This window comes from Gopherus flavomarginatus, chromosome 7, assembly GCF_025201925.1.
Source record: "Gopherus flavomarginatus isolate rGopFla2 chromosome 7, rGopFla2.mat.asm, whole genome shotgun sequence".
Lineage (NCBI taxonomy): Eukaryota > Metazoa > Chordata > Testudines > Testudinidae > Gopherus > Gopherus flavomarginatus.
In genome coordinates this window covers 99,561,138-99,580,840 of record NC_066623.1, presented here as the reverse complement: position 1 = coordinate 99,580,840, position 19,703 = coordinate 99,561,138, and the positions used below count along the sequence as shown (strand labels likewise).

The following is a 19,703-nucleotide window of genomic DNA, read 5'->3' as shown; positions in this document are numbered from 1 at the left end:
TTGAGTTGGCAACACTGCTTTCTCTGGATCTTTTAGTTGGCATTGCTCTTTGGTAAAATGAAATTATTGAGATCTCCACAGAGTAAAAAAAAATAAAAAATCCACAAAGTAGGAACTTACCACAACAGACAATAGTAAAAGTGGGGAGTAGGGTCAGCAACCAGGGCGATAGAGGAGAAAACAGAAAGTATTTTAATTAGGGAAATTCCAAAAAACAAATAAGCAGCAATTGGCAGCAAATAAATAAATTAAAAAAAAAAAGAGGTGCGCATCAATTAAAATATTTTAAAAAATAAGGAAAAAGAAAAACATGCAACAAATGTGAAGGCTACGAAGCAAAACGCTCAGCAAAAGGTGGCAATGAAAGTGCACAAAGTAGACGAGAACATAAACCATGGGTGTGTTTTACCATGCAATAAAACAAGACTGAATGATGTTAAAATCATAATCAATGACAAGGGGATACTTCAGGGGTCGATTTAGCATCATGAAGATTGATCAAAATAGATGCTCACAGGCTTTCATTACTTATTGGCTATTGAGCACACATAACTTACATTCTATGATACAAACATTGGATTGCTTGGTCAACTCATTTGCTAGGACTTGTCACAGTAAAAAGCAAGCGATTTACAAGGCAAGTTCTTTTACATCAGAAATTACAAGTAAACTATTGAATTTTAATTCTTGACAAGCCAGAATTAGACACAAAGTTTATACATCTCTGGCCAAAACTCTTAAGTGTAATAGAGAATATGTAGGACATCTTATGTAGGCTCCAACTCACAAATGTATGTGCTTACGTGCTTTCCTGAATTGGGGTCTTAAAGTACTGAACAATCTTGATAGTAAGAGAGGACCAGATTGAGTTGCTTGATTTAAAGTAAAGCAGAAGCAAATATCAGTGCTTGAAAAGCTCTTTTGGAAACTGAGGAAAATAATCTAGGAGTGTATTTACAAAACATTAAAAAAATCTTTTTAGACCATCAAAGTTGATGTATAAGAGCAAAAATGCAAACACAAGCAACTGACCTATGAACTGATTCATCAAAATCACAGTGAACTGGTCTGTGTGAGAGATCTAGTGGACATCGTTTATTTTTAATCCAAACGAGCGTCTCTCGTGGTAGATATTGTAGAAATGCAAGCATAGGGCCTCTGATAAAACTAAAGCAGCAGAACAAAATCTCTGGCGTTAAAAGAATTGAGCTATTTTATTCCCACCCAAAAATCTGCATTAAAAAAAAGCATTCAGCGTTTGTTAATTACCAAGATTAAGTGGCTCTAGTATGAACGAATGTCTGCTTAACCATTACAGGTTTCGCTTTTGACACCTCTGAGCATAAGAACTTAAATCGACCCCTGTGGGTGGGGTGAAAATATGGTATGAGGAGATGATATTCTGTGTCAATGCTGATGAGAAGAATTATAAACAAAATATAAAAACAAACTAGTGATGATACAGTGGCTCATTCACCAAAGAACCTCATTAGTGGAACACATTGGCATCCATGCACTACCTACAGCTTCTTAGAGTTTCCTACAACTACTACAATCGTTTTATTGATATTTCTTTGGTTAATGAATTCAGTTTAAACAGCAGACAGCAACAGAAATACCCACAGCTAGCACATGTGGGCAAAGCGTTGGCATGAGTCATCTGATCAATTAGTGTTCTTTACTAACTAAAATATTACCTACCTCCCAGCCAGTACTCTGTATAATAAAAAGTAAAAAGGGCATGTCACAGAAACAAAGAGAGATGTTTCAAAGGCCAAAACATGACCACTAACATAAGGTATTATTAATCTGAAATGGTCTCATTGATTATAAGTTACCAGGCATCTACAGTGGCCTATTGTTTCCTTTGGCTGAGAAAAACATTACATGATTGATTAGAGAGAGATCAACCACTTTTTTGTCCTTTATTATTCTGTTTATCATGTCTGGTTAATATCAGGAATTCTGGCACAGCCATTTATGTGGAGAGAACAGGGCCAGATCCTCAGCAGTGTAAATCAGGATAGCCAGTGGAGCTATGCAGATATCCATCCACTGAAGAGCTGGGCCCAGCTTATACTTTTATAGAAGTGTAAGTAAACCAACGGTCACGCATACCTAGGCTATGTGAGGGATGCATACTAAACCATTGTACTGGTATTTGTTTTAGAATTGGCTGCTGAGTTCTAATGCTCAGGCACAGAAAAGGACAAGTGCTATGGACCAATCCTGTAAGGAAACAAGCACCTCCATCTCCCATTGAACTGAGGTCCACTGAGCTCAGTGGGAGTTGAGGCCTTTTAGCATCTTCCAAAAAGTGCTCAGCAACTCACAGGATGGGTCCCACATAGCTGCTCTGACCCTGCAAGATGCTGAGCGTCTCCTATGTGGTGCCTTTAAATCCTGACTGAGCATAAGCCTCAGTTCAGGAAATCTTCCCAATTCAGGACAACTTTTAAGCACGTGATTAACCTTTAGCTTAAAGTTAAGCATGTGTTTACACGGGGGCCACAGTTTTTACAATAAGCCCAGTCGGAAGTGAGCTCACTGATTAGCAGCCTATTGCCTGCTCTTACATCACTGCCTTCAGTCGAAGCAGGATCAGCTATGAGGTAGCTAGTATTGCACGGAAAAGAGCAGGAGATTGCACAATGTATTTAGCTGAGACTACTGCTTTGCTAATAACACAGCCCAGCTACCTCATTCCTAAGTGTTTGCTTTTTCAGTGACATGGATAATATTGTCTGATTTTTAGTTATACTGATGGATACAATTTTAAGGATTTTTTTAAAATAACAGGTGTTTTCAGAATGAAATCTAATTTCAGAGGCAAGGAAACAAGGATATTTTGATTTAATTTTACATTTTTGTTTAACAAAAAAAGGATTTTGGTGAAGTTCAAAATAGCTCAGGCAGCCTATGAAGAGCTAAATAAAACCCAAGCATTTCTTAATGTTATTTAGCAAGCTAAATGTAACAAACTTTTTTTTCCTAGTATGCAACCGTATTTTAAAATAACACCTGAAATTATACATTTATAACTAGTAAGCACAATGCAACTGTCAGATTTCTTATTAACTCATCATTTTTGTTATTTACATGAAAAGTTTGTATGTGCAGACTTGACATCCTTGTATGATTATAAAGGTCCCAAGAGTCAATGCTCATCAGCGATCCTTGCATTTACTGTGGACCATCATTTTGATGTTATTCGTATAATCTGATTGAAATGGCTATCTCCTTGATAGTTAGCTTTGGTGGAAAACAACACTAAAACATTTCAAATATCTTCACAGTTCATACTGCAGCTGGAGATTAAAATCATTACCTGATGAACAATTTTGCTGAATGCTTCTTGGAGTTTACCATGAATTGTGGACAGTTTCTTGGCATCTCTGTTAGCTTCATGAATAGGAATAAGGACTTTGTAAACCTCGTTAACTGCTTCATACATGCCAGCCTACAAAAATAATATGTATCAGATGGATCTTTCTATCAATTTAACAGGAAAAGAAAAGAAATACACCTGGTATAGAATGCATGCTCACAGTACTTCAGTAACTACGATTACAAAATTGAAGTGGTTGCTTATATACCTACATTTATTGTAATTTAATCAGGAATTTTTTAGAAGAGATATCAAATCCTCAGTAATTCATAGACCCAAAAGCACATATAGTAACACATTTCTATTTATTTTTAATAAACGTATTTATTAGTGAAGAGGGGAGAGGCTGAACCAAATATTAAATAAGTCAATGGGAATAGTATCTATGTCTGAGCGCACAGTATGGTCCATTAGGTTTAGTGTGACTTGGGTCTATGTAACTTGTATATTGCATTCTCAAACTCCAGGAGATGGGACTTATGAAGTGTCTCCCTGAAGCGTGTCTGCCAAGTAGCACCATTTGCCCTCTCACCCAAGGTGATCTGACTAGGGTTCCACCCATCACAGATGGATTTAGAAGCATCTGCAGAGGCACTATGCCTCCCTACTCCCTCATGGCTTTGCCAGTCCATTGCAGGAAATGTGCTGCCAGACTCTGTTGTCTGTTGCCCCGCCACAGGGAATTCCAAGTCATGTTGTGGTAAATAATTACCTTGTCCTTAAAAGCCTGTCTCTGATGGGTACATTGCTACCATTCCATTACCATCCCAACCTCTGCCCACTCCCAGCACCAGCCTTCGCTCTCCCTAGTCACAGATTACAAACCCTGCCTAGCAATCCGTGGAGTGGCATCTGTGGTATGAGGACAGGGAGGCTACAAAGATACCACTCAGCAGCTGTGTGCACCAGTCCCCTCTACTCAAAGGGATGGAAGGAACTACATGGTCTTTAACTATTAATATAGAGATAATATTCGTCTTTCACTAACGGTGAATTAGAACTTGAATTAGAGCTTCCAAACTAACTAAAACTCAATTACCTGAAATGCTGAAATGGAAACAAACCCACAAAACCCACTCAGTGATAGGCTATGGTTGATTACAGGGGCTAACTAACCTGCCCAGGAGAAAAAATGCTACCAATGCCAAAAAAAAAAACAACAACAAGTGATATGGCAGAACTGTACAGTTTCATTTACAGAACATTTTCCTGAATACTGCCCAGCACTATGAGGGTTGCTGAAGCAGATATATAGAGAGATTAAAATCTTCTACCATGGAGAAAGACGCTGCAGCCTGTTCCAGCAATCCCACCAGACCTGCTTCTGTAAAATATTTCCCGGAACAGATACCTTCTTCATCTGGTGAGACAACATCATCAGAAACTGCGGATTCTTCCAAAACATTAGAAGATATGTTCTAAGGAGACACAATTTAGATAGAGTTGAAAAGTTTTAATTGAGCAACTACATTTAATACTACAAAAGAAACAATTAATCTGACACTGGGTCAAAAAGCTTTATTCAGTTTTTACTCAGGCCACATCCTCTTTGAAAGAGGCAAATTTAAAGTATTTTTCATTTCGCCACAGGCCCTGATCCAGCAGAGCACTTATGCATATGCTTAACTTTAAGCCAGTGGGACTACTCACATGCTCAAAACTAAGCATGACCTTACGTGCTCTCCTGGATTGAAGCCTGATGCTCTTAGTCACAACCTAATCACAAGAACAGTTTTCAACAACTGTTTCATCAAAGAGGCTGATAAAGGAGGTGCTGTTGTCATCATGAACAGGTCTGACTACCAAAAGGAGGCCGCCAGACAACTCTCCAACACCAAATTCTACAGGCCACTTCCCTCAGATCCCACTGAGGAATACACTAAGAAACTGCAACATCTACTCAGGACACTCCCTACACTAACACCGGAACAAATCATCATACCCTTAGAGCCTCGACCAGGGTTATCCTATCTACTACCCAAGATCCACAAACCCGGCAATCCTGGACGCCCCATCATCTCGGGCATTGGCACTCTCACTGAAGGACTGTCTGGATATGTGGACTCCCTACTCAGACCCTATGCCACTAGCACTCCCAGCTATCTCCATGACACCACTGATTTCCTGAGGAAACTACAATGCATTGGTGACCTTCCAGAAAACACCATCCTAGCCACCATGGATGTAGAGGCTCTCTACACGAACATCCCACACACAGATGGAATACAAGCTGTCAGGAACAGTATCCCTGATGATGCTACAGCACAACTGGCTGCTGAGCTCTGTGCCTTTATCCTCACACACAACTAGTTCAAATTTGATGACAATATATATCTCCAGATCAGTGGCACCACTATGGGCACCCGGATGGCCCCACAATATGCCAATATTTTTATGGCCGACCTGGAACAACGCTTCCTCAGCTCTCGTCCACTCATGCCCCTTCTCTACCTACGCTACATTGCTGACATCTTCATCATCTGGACCCATGGGAATGAGACTTTGGAAAAATTCCACCACGATTTCAACAGCTTCCACCCCACCATCAACCTCAGCCTGGACCAATCTACACGGGAGGTCCACTTCCTAGACACCACGGTGCAAATAAGTGATGGTCACATTACCACCAACCTATACCGAAAACCTACCGACCGCTATGCCTACCTTCATGCCTCCAGCTTCCATCCCGAGGACATCACATGATCCATTGTCTACAGCCAGGCACTGAGGTACAACCGCATCTGCTCTAACCCCTCAGACAGAGACCAACACCTACAAAATCTCCACCAAGCATTCTCAAAACTATAATACTCGCACGAGGAAGTAAGGAAACAGATCAACAGAGCCAGACGTGTACCCAGAAGCCTCCTACTGCAAGACAAACCCAAGAAAGAAACCAACAGGACTCCACTGGCCATCACATACAGTCCCCAGCTAAAACCTCTCCAACGCATCATCAGGGATCTACAACCCATCCTGGACAATGATCCCACACTTTCACAGGCCTTGGGTGGCAGGCCAGTCCTCGCCCACAGGCAACCTGCCAACCTGAAACATATTCTCACCAGTAACTACACACCACACCATAGGAACTCTTAACTCAGAAACCAATCCATGCAACAAACCTCAATGCCAACTCTGCCCACATATCTACACCAGCGACACCATCACAGGACCTAACCAGATCAGCCACACCATCATCGGTTCATTCACCTGCACGTCCACCAATGTAATATATGCCATCATATGCCAGCAATGCCCCTCTGCTATGTACATCGGTCAAACTGGACAGTCTCTACGGAAAAGGATAAACGGACACAAATCAGATATTAGGAATGGCAATATACAAAAACCTGTAGGAGAACGCTTCAACCTCCCTGGCCACACTATAGCAGACCTTAAGGTGGCCATCCTGCAGCAAAAAAACTTCAGGACCAGACTTCAAAGAGAAACTGCAGAGCTTCAGTTCATCTGCAAATTTGACACCATCAGCTCAGGATTAAACAAAGACTGTGAATGGCTTGCCAACTACAAAACCAGTTTCTCCTCCCTTGGTTTTCACACCTCAACTGCTAGAACAGGGCCTCATCCTCCCTGATTGAACTAACCTCATTATCTCTAGCTTGCCTGCATATATATACCTGCCCTTGGAAATTTCCACTACATGCATCTGATGAAGTGGGTATTCACTCACGAAAGCTCATGCTCCAAAATGTCTGTTAGTCTATAAGGTGCCACAGGATTCTTTGCTGCTGTTTCAGAAGAGTTATACCCTGTCTGGAACAGCAAAATCGTATTAGATAAAGCTGTTTTCAGGACTGCTTCCTGAAAATGCTTCTTAACACGGCCAACTTTGATTTGTACTTAGGACTTTTATTATTGCTTCATATCTCGGTATTAGGTGGTAGAAAAGCAAAATGTACAATTTTGGGGGGACGGAAGCACATTCCTACCTGAAATGTTACACACCCTACAGGAAGGTATTTTCGATCCTCAAGCATGCTTAAATATTCAGCCACGAGGGCTGCTGAGTGGACCAAACACTGGGCAGATTCAGCATGATTGCTCCTTTCAGAATGCTTTCCGGCCATGTTCTGTAACCAGGTCAGTCGCAGATCTGGGGAAGTCTGATAGCCCTTCGCAATTCTAGTTGAAAATAAATGTCTCGCAATTAGTGTTTATTTACTTATATGTATATTTTACAAGTACCCATCCATAGTTCTAGGCTTGAGATAAACATCTCTGAACTAGAGTCATATACAAAATAATTGCCTGGACTTCCAAACTAGGAAACTCTTGGTGTTGTTATCATTTAACTTTTGTATTGCAGTAGCACCTAGAGGCTAACCAAGCTGGGGCCCCCATTGTGCTAGGTGCTGTACAAACACCAGTGTAAATATATGCTATAGCAGCAGCATAGGAAGAAACAGGGTGGTGTTTAAATAGAAGAACTCGTTTTAAAAACATTTTGACAGTGAATGTAATGTTCTTGGGACATAATAACAAAGTGCTTGATCCTGGGAGGTGCTGAGCACTCTAGCTCTGATCCAGCAAAGTGTTTAAGTACAGAGTAGTCCCACTGGCTTCAAAGTTAAGCATGAGCTTCCGTGTTTTGCTAGATCAAGGCCACAACACACAGCCTCTTGCAGGATTAAGCCCTACTGGCTTTGGGCTGGACCGGGCATAGTGTGGGCAGACACTGTGTGAGCTTCCGCCCCTCCTCCGACAATGCAGTTGGAGCATAACCTGAAATACCCAGGCTGATTCAGTCTGGGGCCCTTCCTGAGGAGACACTGCCCACTGGGCTGAACAGTGTTAATTTCTGTGGTGGTTTGTGGGGTAGGAATTGGGATCAGACCCCCAAGTTCACCACTTGTCACCTGATCCAAGATGTGCCTTCCGTGCACCAACCTGCTACAGTGCATCAGGGGAAAAGGTGCCCTTATCCAGCTCTCTTAACAGCAATTACACTCCCAAAATCTAAGACATTTGGGCCATGTCTCACTGCAGGCTGATCAGACTCGTTCACCAGGCCCCAGGACCTGGCCTGATAGTTTCAAAATAGACTAATAGCAGCCATTTTAGCTGTCTCTTTCTATCCTGCTTATCACTCCTTTCCTTTTGCCTACTGTTTGTCATGGCCTGCGCCTGGTCCCTCTGAAAAGACTAGCTGTCTTTTACTTCTGTGCAGCTAGACTGGTCCTGTATCCAAGATGCCTTGCACTAGTACACGGGACAGAATCTGGAATGAAAAATGTTACCCGACGTTTTCCCTTCTGGGACCGATCTCTCTCCCAGTGTGCCCCACCCGTGAGACGTTCTTCAGATATTTCACTGCTGAGGAAGGCTGCACTGCTAATAGCTTTTTATAAGAATTCGGTGTTCTGATGCTATTTTGGAAGCACTAATCTTGAGCATGGGAGGAAGAGGTTTGGTCAAACTCTGAGGCCTGTGGGTGAGTGTCAATGGCCTCCTGTATTTGCAGGAAAAGTGGTGCCACTGAAATATCTCAAACTGGAGGAGAGGTGAGCACCATTTGACCTTTGCATTAAGTGGTATTGACATGCTCAGCACCATGAGGATCATGGTAACACAAGGAAAGCAGTTTAAATGTAAAAGAGGTGATTGCTACTTTTAACAAAATCACTATGACAGGGAATTTCAAGTTCTAAAGATGGGAAATACAGCATTCAAATACCACAGCTGATTGCATCCACTGTACATCTTCTGCAATAGGCATGTAAACTCTACCTGTACATCAAGTCTATCAGCATTTCTGGATCTTCCTGGTGTTCCTTCATTTTAACTGTATCAGACAGGATCATATGGAGGTTGAACACAAGATCCTGAACCTGTAATACAGAAGCTGATGAAATGAATTGCCATCAGGAACTCACTATACACTAAACACATTAGAGCCACTGCCTATTCTGAATCTTTGTACATTTGCTCCTTGTTATCAGTGGGAGCTAATCAAGGGCTTGAGTTTTACAGAGCAGCTCATGGATCCCTCTTCAGGAAATGTATCTGACAGCTCTGCTATACGTGGCTTAATCTAAATCAGCCTGTTTTAAAAACCCAGAATGAGGCACGACCAAAGGCTTCATGAAAATCCAGCCACTCCTTCCAGCTAAACGTAACTCTTGGCCTGGTGGTATTTCTCTAACCTGATCTGGGAATGTCGTCTCCCGGAGTTCCAGATCTTCTTCAGCGTACGTCAAAATAGTCTTCAGAGAACGTCTCAAAAATTCCTCATTGAAATTCTGGGATGTTCCCACCAGGGACGAGAGGGACATGGTCACCTGCATTTTCACTCTGGCAAAGTTCTGCAACAGAAAAGTTACTACAATGCAATCACTCCATAGGAATCTTAACTGTCCATTGCAACACTGGCGCAGTGCTGTTTGCATCCTCCCACCAGCCATGGATGCGGGATAAAAACCAATCATCTAGTAACACCTTCTCTTTCTTAACAGGGCTGGCCAACTGAACAGTCTCAGTTCCTTCCCTGCCTCTGAACAATGCATTTTTTTGGTGTCTCTGCCACTTTGTTTGGTGTGTGTCTTTGGCTGGCATATGGCAGGGGTACTTCGCTCCAGACGAGTGTTCTCCAGAGAACAGCTGTTAGATTTCCCTGCTTCTTCTTGCTCCTCTCTTGAGCATGGTGTATGAAATGACCTGTTGGCCCCTGTGCGACCCAGTCCTTTTAAAGGAAGAGGTTACCCCATGTATGCATGACCTTCTATTTCAGGTACCCCATTCTGTGTTGTTTCAGCCCACAGGCCAAATCCTCAGCAAGAGGGTACAGAGGCATTATAATTTCAGTGGAAAGAGCCCTATGATAGCAACTAAGGGAGCTCAGTTCCCTTCCCTCTTTTGCTCTCAATTTAAGAGCATCTGAGCCCATAAGCCTGTGCACACTTCAGTCTCTGCTGTTCACGAACAGCAAAGATTTTATCACAAGATGAAAGAAGCTCTAATCTTAGCTACAGGAACTCTGTAATGAAACACAAGGTGTTTGGGGTATACTTTGTGAGATTGCTGCAGTGGCGCTGTTAAAACATTTAATAGTAAAGTGAACACTGGGAGCTCTATTTGTAATGTAAAGTACATATGGGGAGAATCAGGCTGAGATCCAGTTAGGTTCATACAGAATACAGAACCAACAGCACCTAATTAGTCTAGATTCATGCAGACCTTTCACAGAGGACACACTTAAGCCTTGTGATGGGATAGCCGAGGGGGCAGGTTGTGGCTCTCTTACAGGGATGCACAAGGCGGGCAGAGGGCAGTTCCTGCAGTGGCCTCAGGGATGCTGCCCCGGTAAGGGTACAGAGGTGTAAGGAGCTGGCAGGGCCACAGAGGAGAATGCCTGTGGCGCTCTCCTAGGAGGTAGTGCAGTGGTGGCATTTCCCAGGAGTGTTGTGCATCACTGTGCGCTCCTGGCCTAATGTGGCCCCACACCATCTCCTGCAAGGGGCCTGCGCCTAACAGCCCGACATGGCCCTACAAAAACAGTGAGTAGTAAACAAGAAGTCGTTCAGTTTGAGAAAAATTCTACGTTTCAGCGGAGATCCTTGTCCATTTTTTTTAATAAGTCTCTATAAAATTACAGAGGAGACAGCCTGGTCTAGGGGGTCAGGGCACCAAACTAGAATGCAGGAGGCTGGGGTTCTAATCTCTGCTCTCCTGCTGACCTGACGTGTGACACACGGCAAAGTCACTTCACTGCTCGGTGCTTTTCTTTCCCCCTCCTATTCTTTGCATGTCTTGCCTATTTTGATTGTAAGTTCTTTGGGGCAGAGACTGTCTCTCACCAATACAGCACCCCACATCGTGGGTCCCTGAACGCCAGTGGGGCTTCTAGGTACTACCAGAATATAAGCGAACTCCAAATGATTCTAATAAAATAACAGCAGCAGCCATATACTTACATTTCCAATCTCGAAGTTCTGCCTCATAAGGAGGTAAAGAGAGGCACTCGCGTGGGACCGTATGGTACTAATGCTGCTGCTGCAATGTCGCAGAAGCCTCAGGCAGAGATCAGCACACTGCTCGGTCTCCTCTTCAAACAGCAGCTCAGGGAACTGTATTGACAGCACATGAGAGAAGTAATTCTGCTGAGGCTGCCAGCATCAACTAATGGACCAAGTTCAGAGGTGAATCTAAGGATTCATCTACGCGGACAATTAAACCGCGGCAAGCTGGGATGTGACTCTACCGTGCACTAGTCTGCTGCGGTCTGTCTGTGTTCGTTAGCAGTTCATTAGAGTGCTCTGGGCTAGTCCCGTTACAAAGAGGACTAGATCAAAGCGCTCAAATGAACTGTTAACGTGTCAGTCAGATGCACGTGGACAGATAGACCACAACTGGCTAGTGGGGGGTCAGATTACACCTTGGCTTGCTGCGGACTAACTGTTCACGGAGACGAGCCCTAAGTTACATTACAAGGAGTTTATATCAGTGTAAATTACATTTTCTTCCAGTTCCCTCAGTTTCTATGTTAAGCCAGGTTAGACTCCTAGCCTTTCTTACTCAAACTTCATTAGACTCATGGATCAAACTCGAAGGTCTCAGGGTCAAATTCTGTACACTAGGTTGGACTCCATTAAGATATTAACGTCTACATGTCAAGAGGAGTGGGAAGGAGAAGAAAGGTGACGTTACATTAGGATAGAGGGTCCTTGGTGTGATTTAGAGCAACATGGGCTCCTTAGGCACTGGTATGGTGGGGGTAAGTAGCTCTAAGTAGGTCTCAATGAGTAAGATCAGCTCAGTGTGTGTAGAAAAGATGTGATATAATTTTAACAAGCAGCCCAGCAAAACAAATTCATTCTGTCCACAGTAGTCAGACCTGAAGTGTATGACTGCAGGTAGCAAACATGAAGAACAAACAGCCTCCTTCCATTCATCAAACCACACAGCGTAAACACTAACGTTAGGAAGTACAGAACAACAGCCTTGCAGTGACATGACCCAAATACTGAAGAGAAAACCCCACTACATGTGACAGCCTCCTGCAGAACACTCACCTTTGAAACCAGAGCTCTCTGTGTGGCGAAGCAGTGTTGTAGATAAAGTGCACTCTGATTACAGGCCATGCTGTGGAGAAGAACTTTCAGCACCCCACCGAGAATGCTCTCTTTGGATTCCGTCACAGACACAGTCTGTTGTCAAAATTAAATCAACAGTCACACGAACAAAGTTAATCCTTCGGTCGATTAGGTGGTGCTACTGTCCTGAATAATCTGCACTGACCTATTACAAATGTGTGAACCTCACAAGTTTCTGAGCCAAATCCTCAACAGGTGGGAATCAGGAGTCCTACTGAAGCCAATTTACACCTTCTGAGGATCTGGCCCTTGACGCATTATGTATGCACTAAGCTCTATTACAAATACTGTTTTAGACACACACTTTGGCTGGCTCTTGTGTGGGTTTGGAAGGTGGAAGATGCACCCAACACAAGAGCCAGCCACAAATGGATTCTCTTTGTGAAATTCTGGCTCCACTGAAGTCAACAGAGGATTTGCCATGGACTTCAATGGGACCAGGACTGCTCCCCGCTAACACTTAAACAACCTAAGAGACAAAGAACAACAGGGCCATAGTTGCAGAGGGGAGCTCACTGCACCTCCTTATGAGATAATTCCGGTGGTACCTTTCCCATGCGCCTCTGGGAAGCACAATTCCTCCTGCAGAGCCCTGGGGCAGAATGGCAAATCTGGGAAGGAACTAGCAGAAATTTGTCAGAGGAGGGCAGGACCATGGAATTATGACATATTCTGCCAGGCATTATTTACACATTAAAACACGCAAGCAAATATTTCCGGCACTACTCTAATGAGGACAACAAGGCTGGAGGAATGTTTGTGATTTACAAAACAGACTCTTATATGACTGGGGAAAAAAATCACTGTGATCTTTTATCTACTCTAGGATCTCACCTCCTGGACCCCCCTTTCTGCTGCAGCAGCAAAGTTTAAATACGAACAGCAGGAGGGCATAGTTTAAGAATCTGAACCACTTAACCTGCTGGCAAAATGTTGTTCGGACATCTGCAAAATCCCCCTCTTCCTTACCTGGACAACTATTTCTAATGTATCCAAAATAATCAGATTTGCTTCAGTTGCAAGATTTCCATCAATAAGTGCTTCATGTTCTATCTCTGCCCTTGATCTAACAGAAGAAAAGACAGCATTCAAGTTATAGTTAGTTTAAAAATCAGGCCGGCACATTTTCAAGGCTCACCAGTGGGAAAAACCTTGCTATAAATGCACACAGTTAGTTATGGACAACACCACAAGAATATCTAAATGCATTAATACATGTAAGAGTACAGAGGGAGGGAGAATTGGGTTTTTTTTATTAATGTATAAAATATTCTATGCGATTTAGGTTTATCACCCTCAGGCTAGGTCATGATAATTTCTTTTCCTTTCATTACTCTACCAGTAACCTCTAATATCAGCATAAGCATCAAAGTCCTGCTTCAAAGGTGGTTTAATAGCATTGTAAAGCATGAAACAAAAGAAATAAAACACCTTTTACTTTATGTTACAGGATATGAGCACAAGATGGTGCTCTATGAGCTATATTTTTGCCCAGTTTGCACTACTTTGCCACTACCTAGTAGCTAGGTTGGGTCCAGTATATTGTACGTAGTACGTATATCTGGTATTTATTCTTTTGCCTCTACATTATATTAAAGGTTTCTAAATATCAGCTTTCCAGAGAAAATCATATCATTGTGCTATTAAATACAATGCACTTGCTTTCCTGGAAAAGCTGACTGTGGTCCCAGTCCTACTCACACACTAGTGGTCCCATGTCTTCAGTGGCACTATTTAAACTTCAATAAAATTAGCTGGTTTTGGCAAATATCCATTAGCAATTTTAAGTATGATTGTGGCTTGCCTTGCTTGGCTGAGCAGGAGGGTGGGCGGAGAGGGTGCTCCCCTTTCATCCTTGTGTGGGGAAAAGATACAGTATGGGAGGGACACACAAATGAGCTGGCTGGATGCAGGCAAAATCCGCACGCCATCCTTTGAAAGGTGCCAGAGTGCCCGCTACAGCACTGGTTCCTCCAGGGCCCTGGGAGCAATTCTAGCTGACTCAACCAAATTTTCTCCTGGAGCTCCTGCTGCAGCAAGCCTGCCCCACACCCTGCCCACCACGGAGGCCGTGCTATAGAAGAATACTCTAGTCCTAAATCTCTAGACTATGAAAGCTCTGGATTGAGGCATAGACTGTACCACTGTTTAAAGGATATCAACTGCAAAAAGAAGGGCTGACTGGGATCACTTCACTTGGCTGGACAAAATTCTTTGTATTGAATAATACTCTACATTCATTTGTTATAAAGTGATTATTCTAATGTAAAACTCAAAGTGCCAAATTCTACCCATAGATGGAGTATGTGCTCACAACTCTCATTGCAACCAGTGGGAGCTGTGCAGAAGAGAGGCCAGATTTGGCTCAGAATAGAATGCGCAAGGATGACTTGGAGTGTGGGTTTATGGAGTTGTTTTAGCAGATTTTTCTTTTGAGAGAGAAAATTAAATTATCTTTTGTCTACCACGGTAGTTCCATTAGAGACTCCAGCTGTTCAACAGGTATGTCAGGCCACTAGCAGGGATAAGAGAGGTTGTTTGGGGTACAGTACCATCAGCAAGATGATGACATACAGCTCTATAAGCCAAATTCGTATCTGGTGTTTTTTTATATCCGCTGCTATGGAATCACATGAGGGAGGAATTTGCTCCCATGTCTCTATTTCATTGGATCTGACAGTACAGTTCAGCTTTGCCAATATCTGGACATGACTGGAGGTTTGGATAAAAGTTACCTGGCTGACAAAACAAGAGGTTACAGTCCTGAGTTGAGTAAAAGCAATTGGCAGGGATGGTAGAGGTGGTATTAGCCCTTTCATTTTCAGGAGCTATGTCTGTCTTTTGTTGTTGGATGCCTGGCTGCTTCTGGATAGCCAGATTGCAGCAGCAGTCAAGGGAGCTTTTTTCCATCTTCATGCAAAGTACTTTTAAGGGACCCATCACCGCAGAATTTAAGTTCCCTTTTGGCTAGATGGTTACAGCCCTTCCTTTTGGGCACAGACCTCACCACAGTCATCCACGCCAATGGACTACCAATGTGTATTCCACTTCAGAGAGAGCTTGGAATCCTCAACCATTGCAGAGCAAGGCTGCTTGCTTGTACAGGGCAGTTTTACACCTGGACCACTTCACACCTTTGCTCCACAGACTGTGCTGGTTTCCCATCCATTTCAGCATGCAGTTCAAGGTGCTGGTTGTGACCTAAAGCCCTCTGCATGCAGGAGTCTGCCTATCTCCTTGTAGTCTTGACTGCTGAGCCAAAAATTCCTATATCTGAGGGCTGGTGGCTGGGTGTTCTTAGTGAAGGGTCCTTGACTATCTCCTAGATCTAAGTTTGATGGCTTTCAGAATACGTTACAAAGGCTATTTACTCAAGTTTTTCCTGAGACGTGGGGAGAGTTCTTTGGTTTCTGGAGAGGGTTAGCATGGCTACTTGCATCCATGTAGCTCATTTTGGCATGTGTTCAAACACTGTCTTCTAAGTGGATGAAGAGGTATAAGATACACCGCACATATGTAACATTAATTCATTGTGTAGTGTTGCCTGTCTCTGTGTATATTTGCATGCGCACATGTACACAAACACACACACATACTTACTTCATAATAACTCTAATTTCTAAAACTCTTGGGTTGACACATGTCTGCAAAATGCAACAGTGAATCTCCTGGGATTCTATTCAAAGCTTGTTACACAGATATGCTAGAGCCAAACAGCAAAAATACTGCATTTCTGTTGTGCCGGTGGCAAGTGCTCTGGAGATGTCAGGAAGGAGAACTATGTACCCCAGCGTGCATTATTAATAGTGTGGGTGCACTGCAACATGGAGGGGATGAGGTGGAGAATATGGTTGTGCCAAGATCAAAGCACAGGAATCCATGCACAGCAGAAATCCATGGGACCACAAACAAAGGAGGGAAACAGGGTCCAGCCATGTGGGAGGAAGGAGTAGATGCACTGTGGGTGGCTTGGCCTTCCTTCTATTTGGGCTCTGCCATTTCCCAGTTCCCTCAGAGCTTCACTTGAGCTGTTTGATGTTCATGATTCGGGACAGTCCTTTTGCTGGGCCTTCAGAGTACCACTACGGGAGAATGGAAGCCTGTGGGGTTGTAATTTTAGATAATGGGAAACGTGCGCAGCAAAACTCACACACCATTCCTGAGCCTTCTAGCAAAAAACAAAGCAAACTTAAAAAGTAATGATTGTGACAAGCAAAAGGGATTATTTCAACCAGTTACACACACAGAGCTGCAATGGTTGAATATGCAGATGTACAAAACGAAAATTACACAAAAAAGCCACACACCGATGCTACAGTACCTGAGTGGTTTGTGGCTTCTAAAAACACAGCACATGTGGAAAAACAATCAAAGGGATGGATTAGGACAGGAAAGGAAAGCATGCTTGGACAACTCCAGAATAAGGGACTCTCATGGAATAAGGCAAAGATGACATGAGACATATATGCTATCTGTAAATATAGCTAATGGATTTTTTCTTTACATTACAACTCACTACAGGAATCTAAGAAGATACTGGAGTTTACTAGTCTTAAGTCTCATTCTGAAATGCTGAGAAAGAAATGGAAAGTGATGCTGTGTCTGTCAGCATTAAAACTATTCCCATATAATCAGCCTGTCCGCTTATGGCCTGATCCTGCTCACACTGAGGACAACTGGACTGTTGCCTTTGGCTTCAACGGGAGCAGAGTCAGGGCTTGAGTTTGTAACGTGACTATGCAGTTATTGATGTAGAAGGATAAGATAAGAGTTACTTGTCAAGCTTTTCTGTGTTTTGACGCCAGTGAGTCATATCCTTTCTCCATCTTAGATTCTCCTGACTTCCAAACGCACTCCCAGATGGACTTCTTTCTGTCGGGTAACATCAAATTTTTTTTAAATAAATCAATATTAACTTTTTCCATGTGGCAACCAAAGACTTGGTTGCAAGTAATATGTGACAGACAGCATGAGAAAACTCTATAGCATGGAAAGCCGTAACATTCATCTGTCTGTACAGTAGAACTGCAGAGTTACGAACACCTCGGGAATGGAGGCTGTTTGTAACTCTAGGAAATGGTCATAACTCTGAACAAAACATGGTAGTAGTTCTTTCAAAAGTTTACAACTGAACACTGACAATACAACATTGAAACTTTACTACGCAGAAGAAAAAATGCTGCTTTTAACCATCTTAATTTAAATGAAACAAGGACAGAAACCGTTTCCTTATTGTGTCAAATCTTTTTTTTGAAACTTTCCCTTTTTTTTGGTAGTTTACATTTAACACATTACTGCATTGTATTTGGGGTTTTTTGTTTGTTTTTGGGTCTCTGCTGCTGCCTGATTGTGTACTTCCAGTTCCAAATTAGGGGTGTGGTTGACTGGTCAGTTCGTAACTCTGATGTTCATAACTTTGAGGTTCTACTGTGCTTATATGGCCCTCCATTACCATATTATCTGACACTTCACAATCTTTAATGTATTTATCCTCACACCACCGCTGTGAAGTAGAGAAATACTAGTATCCCCATTGTACGGACTGGGAACTGAAATACGTACAGACTAGTGTCTTGTCAATGTCACACAAGAAGTCTGTGGTGGAATTGGCAATTGACCTTGGGTCTCCTGGGCCTAGTGACCTAGCTACTGGACCAGCCTTCTTCTCATACTCAAAAAATAGCAATATTAATCTCAACGGGGTGTTAATTCTGACACACGATGGCAATATAATTACCAAAACTGTTAACTATTTCACTGCTTATCATTTTAGCAGAAACCACCATCCATTCAGGGACTGAGTTTCCACTCTGACCCTTGACATACAGTGACAGGGTGTTGGTTCTGCCTACAAGGTCAGGCTAGCGTTCCCAGACACTGTTACAGGAGTGCTCTATAAATGAGACATGTCTACACATGTAAATAGTTAGGTAACAGATAAAGTGCCTACAGATGGTGCTCACAAATATGCAGCATAGTTCCTGGGGTTTATAGGACCAATGAAACTTGTGCACTGCAAACTGCTTCCTCTGTGCAGCTCTTCAGATGGAGCTCTTAACTGATATGCATATCATCCTGCAGCACTCTACTGGATCTGGGGGCTCTTTGGGGATTGTTTCAAGGGACTCTCATATAGGAAGGTCAGCAGCAACTGGCAAGCTTACTTACCTAGCTGCCCTCTGCTTCTTCGCACCATTTCTTGCCTCGCCCCTATGCTTCCCAAAATAGCTTCTTCAAGTTTTGCTCTCATGTCCTTTGACTTCTTAAATGTCAGACTGTTCATTCTTTCAAATACTTTCTTGCCCTGTAGATTTCAAACCAAAAAAGCACAGATGTTGAGGGAAGCCTCCTTTTACTCAGGATGGGCAAGAAGGCTAAATGGCTAGAACCTATCCCACAGAGTCAGGATGTGCTGTAGGAGATGTCCAGGCCATGATATCCTCTGCAGGATCTGACAAGCCTGCAGCGGGGAGAGGACAAGGGAGATACGACTGAGGGGAGGACCCAGGACCAACTGGTCACCTGGGAAGCTGCTAAATCTCCACTGCCATTGCAGGAAGTTTTCCCTGACACCTGAGAGTGAGTAAATAGGACAGTCAGCTTCTCTCTGCTCTTACTTCCTGTGGCAGCCTCTGGGGTAACACATAGGGGGAAGCACCTGCCTGCCACCCCAGGGGAGTGGCAAGCGGGCAGAGGCTTTTTTTAAATCAGCCACTCCATGGTGAGAGGGCAGAGTCACTTGGCGGCTGGAAGATAGAGGGAAAGGGACAGATGCAGAGGGACCGGGGACTGGTGTGTGTACAGAAAGAGGCACAGATGCCAGGATTTTGCAGGTCAGGAGAAGACAGCCAGGAGAGGGCGATGGGTGAAAGGGGCCTCTTTGGCACTGTGTAAGGGGCAGGGATGTCTGTTTTTCACTTTGTGCCTGGGTGCATGTCTGAATCCCATTCCCTACCTCGAGGGAGATTGAATGCAACTAACCAATATTTCTGTACCTTGTACTCAAAACAGGAGACGCAGAGATACAGCAAATCCAGCAAGCGATTGAGCTGCAGCATGGAGAGGTCTGTGAACCATTTCTGCAAGACGCTTTCGTCAGCATTCCTGAGAACCCACAAGAGGCAGATCAAGAGGCTCCGGCTTGATTCTGCTGAGAAGGTTGAGTGCTGCCGACCAGTCTGAACAGACAGGAGCAATCACTT

The 19,703-nt window shown here is 43.3% G+C and overlaps 1 protein-coding gene across 18 annotated transcripts in view; it reads right to left on the bottom strand.

The window, feature by feature from the left end:
- Positions 1-19,703, bottom strand: part of DOCK7 (dedicator of cytokinesis 7) — a 172,798-nt gene that overhangs the window by 17,703 nt on the left and 135,392 nt on the right. For 7 of the 18 annotated variants that reach the window (XM_050961938.1, XM_050961948.1, XM_050961949.1 and 4 more), the window contains 13 exons: positions 19,497-19,679; positions 18,670-18,805; positions 17,277-17,373; positions 16,823-16,840; positions 13,471-13,567; positions 12,421-12,555; positions 11,323-11,475; positions 9,556-9,714; positions 9,140-9,240; positions 7,342-7,534; positions 4,663-4,806; positions 3,329-3,460; positions 1,702-1,716 (listed from right to left, as the gene is read on the bottom strand). In XM_050961938.1, the coding sequence (XP_050817895.1) occupies positions 1,702-1,716; positions 3,329-3,460; positions 4,663-4,806; positions 7,342-7,534; positions 9,140-9,240; positions 9,556-9,714; positions 11,323-11,475; positions 12,421-12,555; positions 13,471-13,567; positions 16,823-16,840; positions 17,277-17,373; positions 18,670-18,805; positions 19,497-19,679 (1,563 nt within the window). The remainder of the gene's footprint in view (positions 1-1,701; positions 1,717-3,328; positions 3,461-4,662; positions 4,807-7,341; positions 7,535-9,139; positions 9,241-9,555; positions 9,715-11,322; positions 11,476-12,420; positions 12,556-13,470; positions 13,568-16,822; positions 16,841-17,276; positions 17,374-18,669; positions 18,806-19,496; positions 19,680-19,703) is intronic. The other 11 variants (XM_050961942.1, XM_050961956.1, XM_050961950.1 and 8 more) reach the window with 3 other exon arrangements.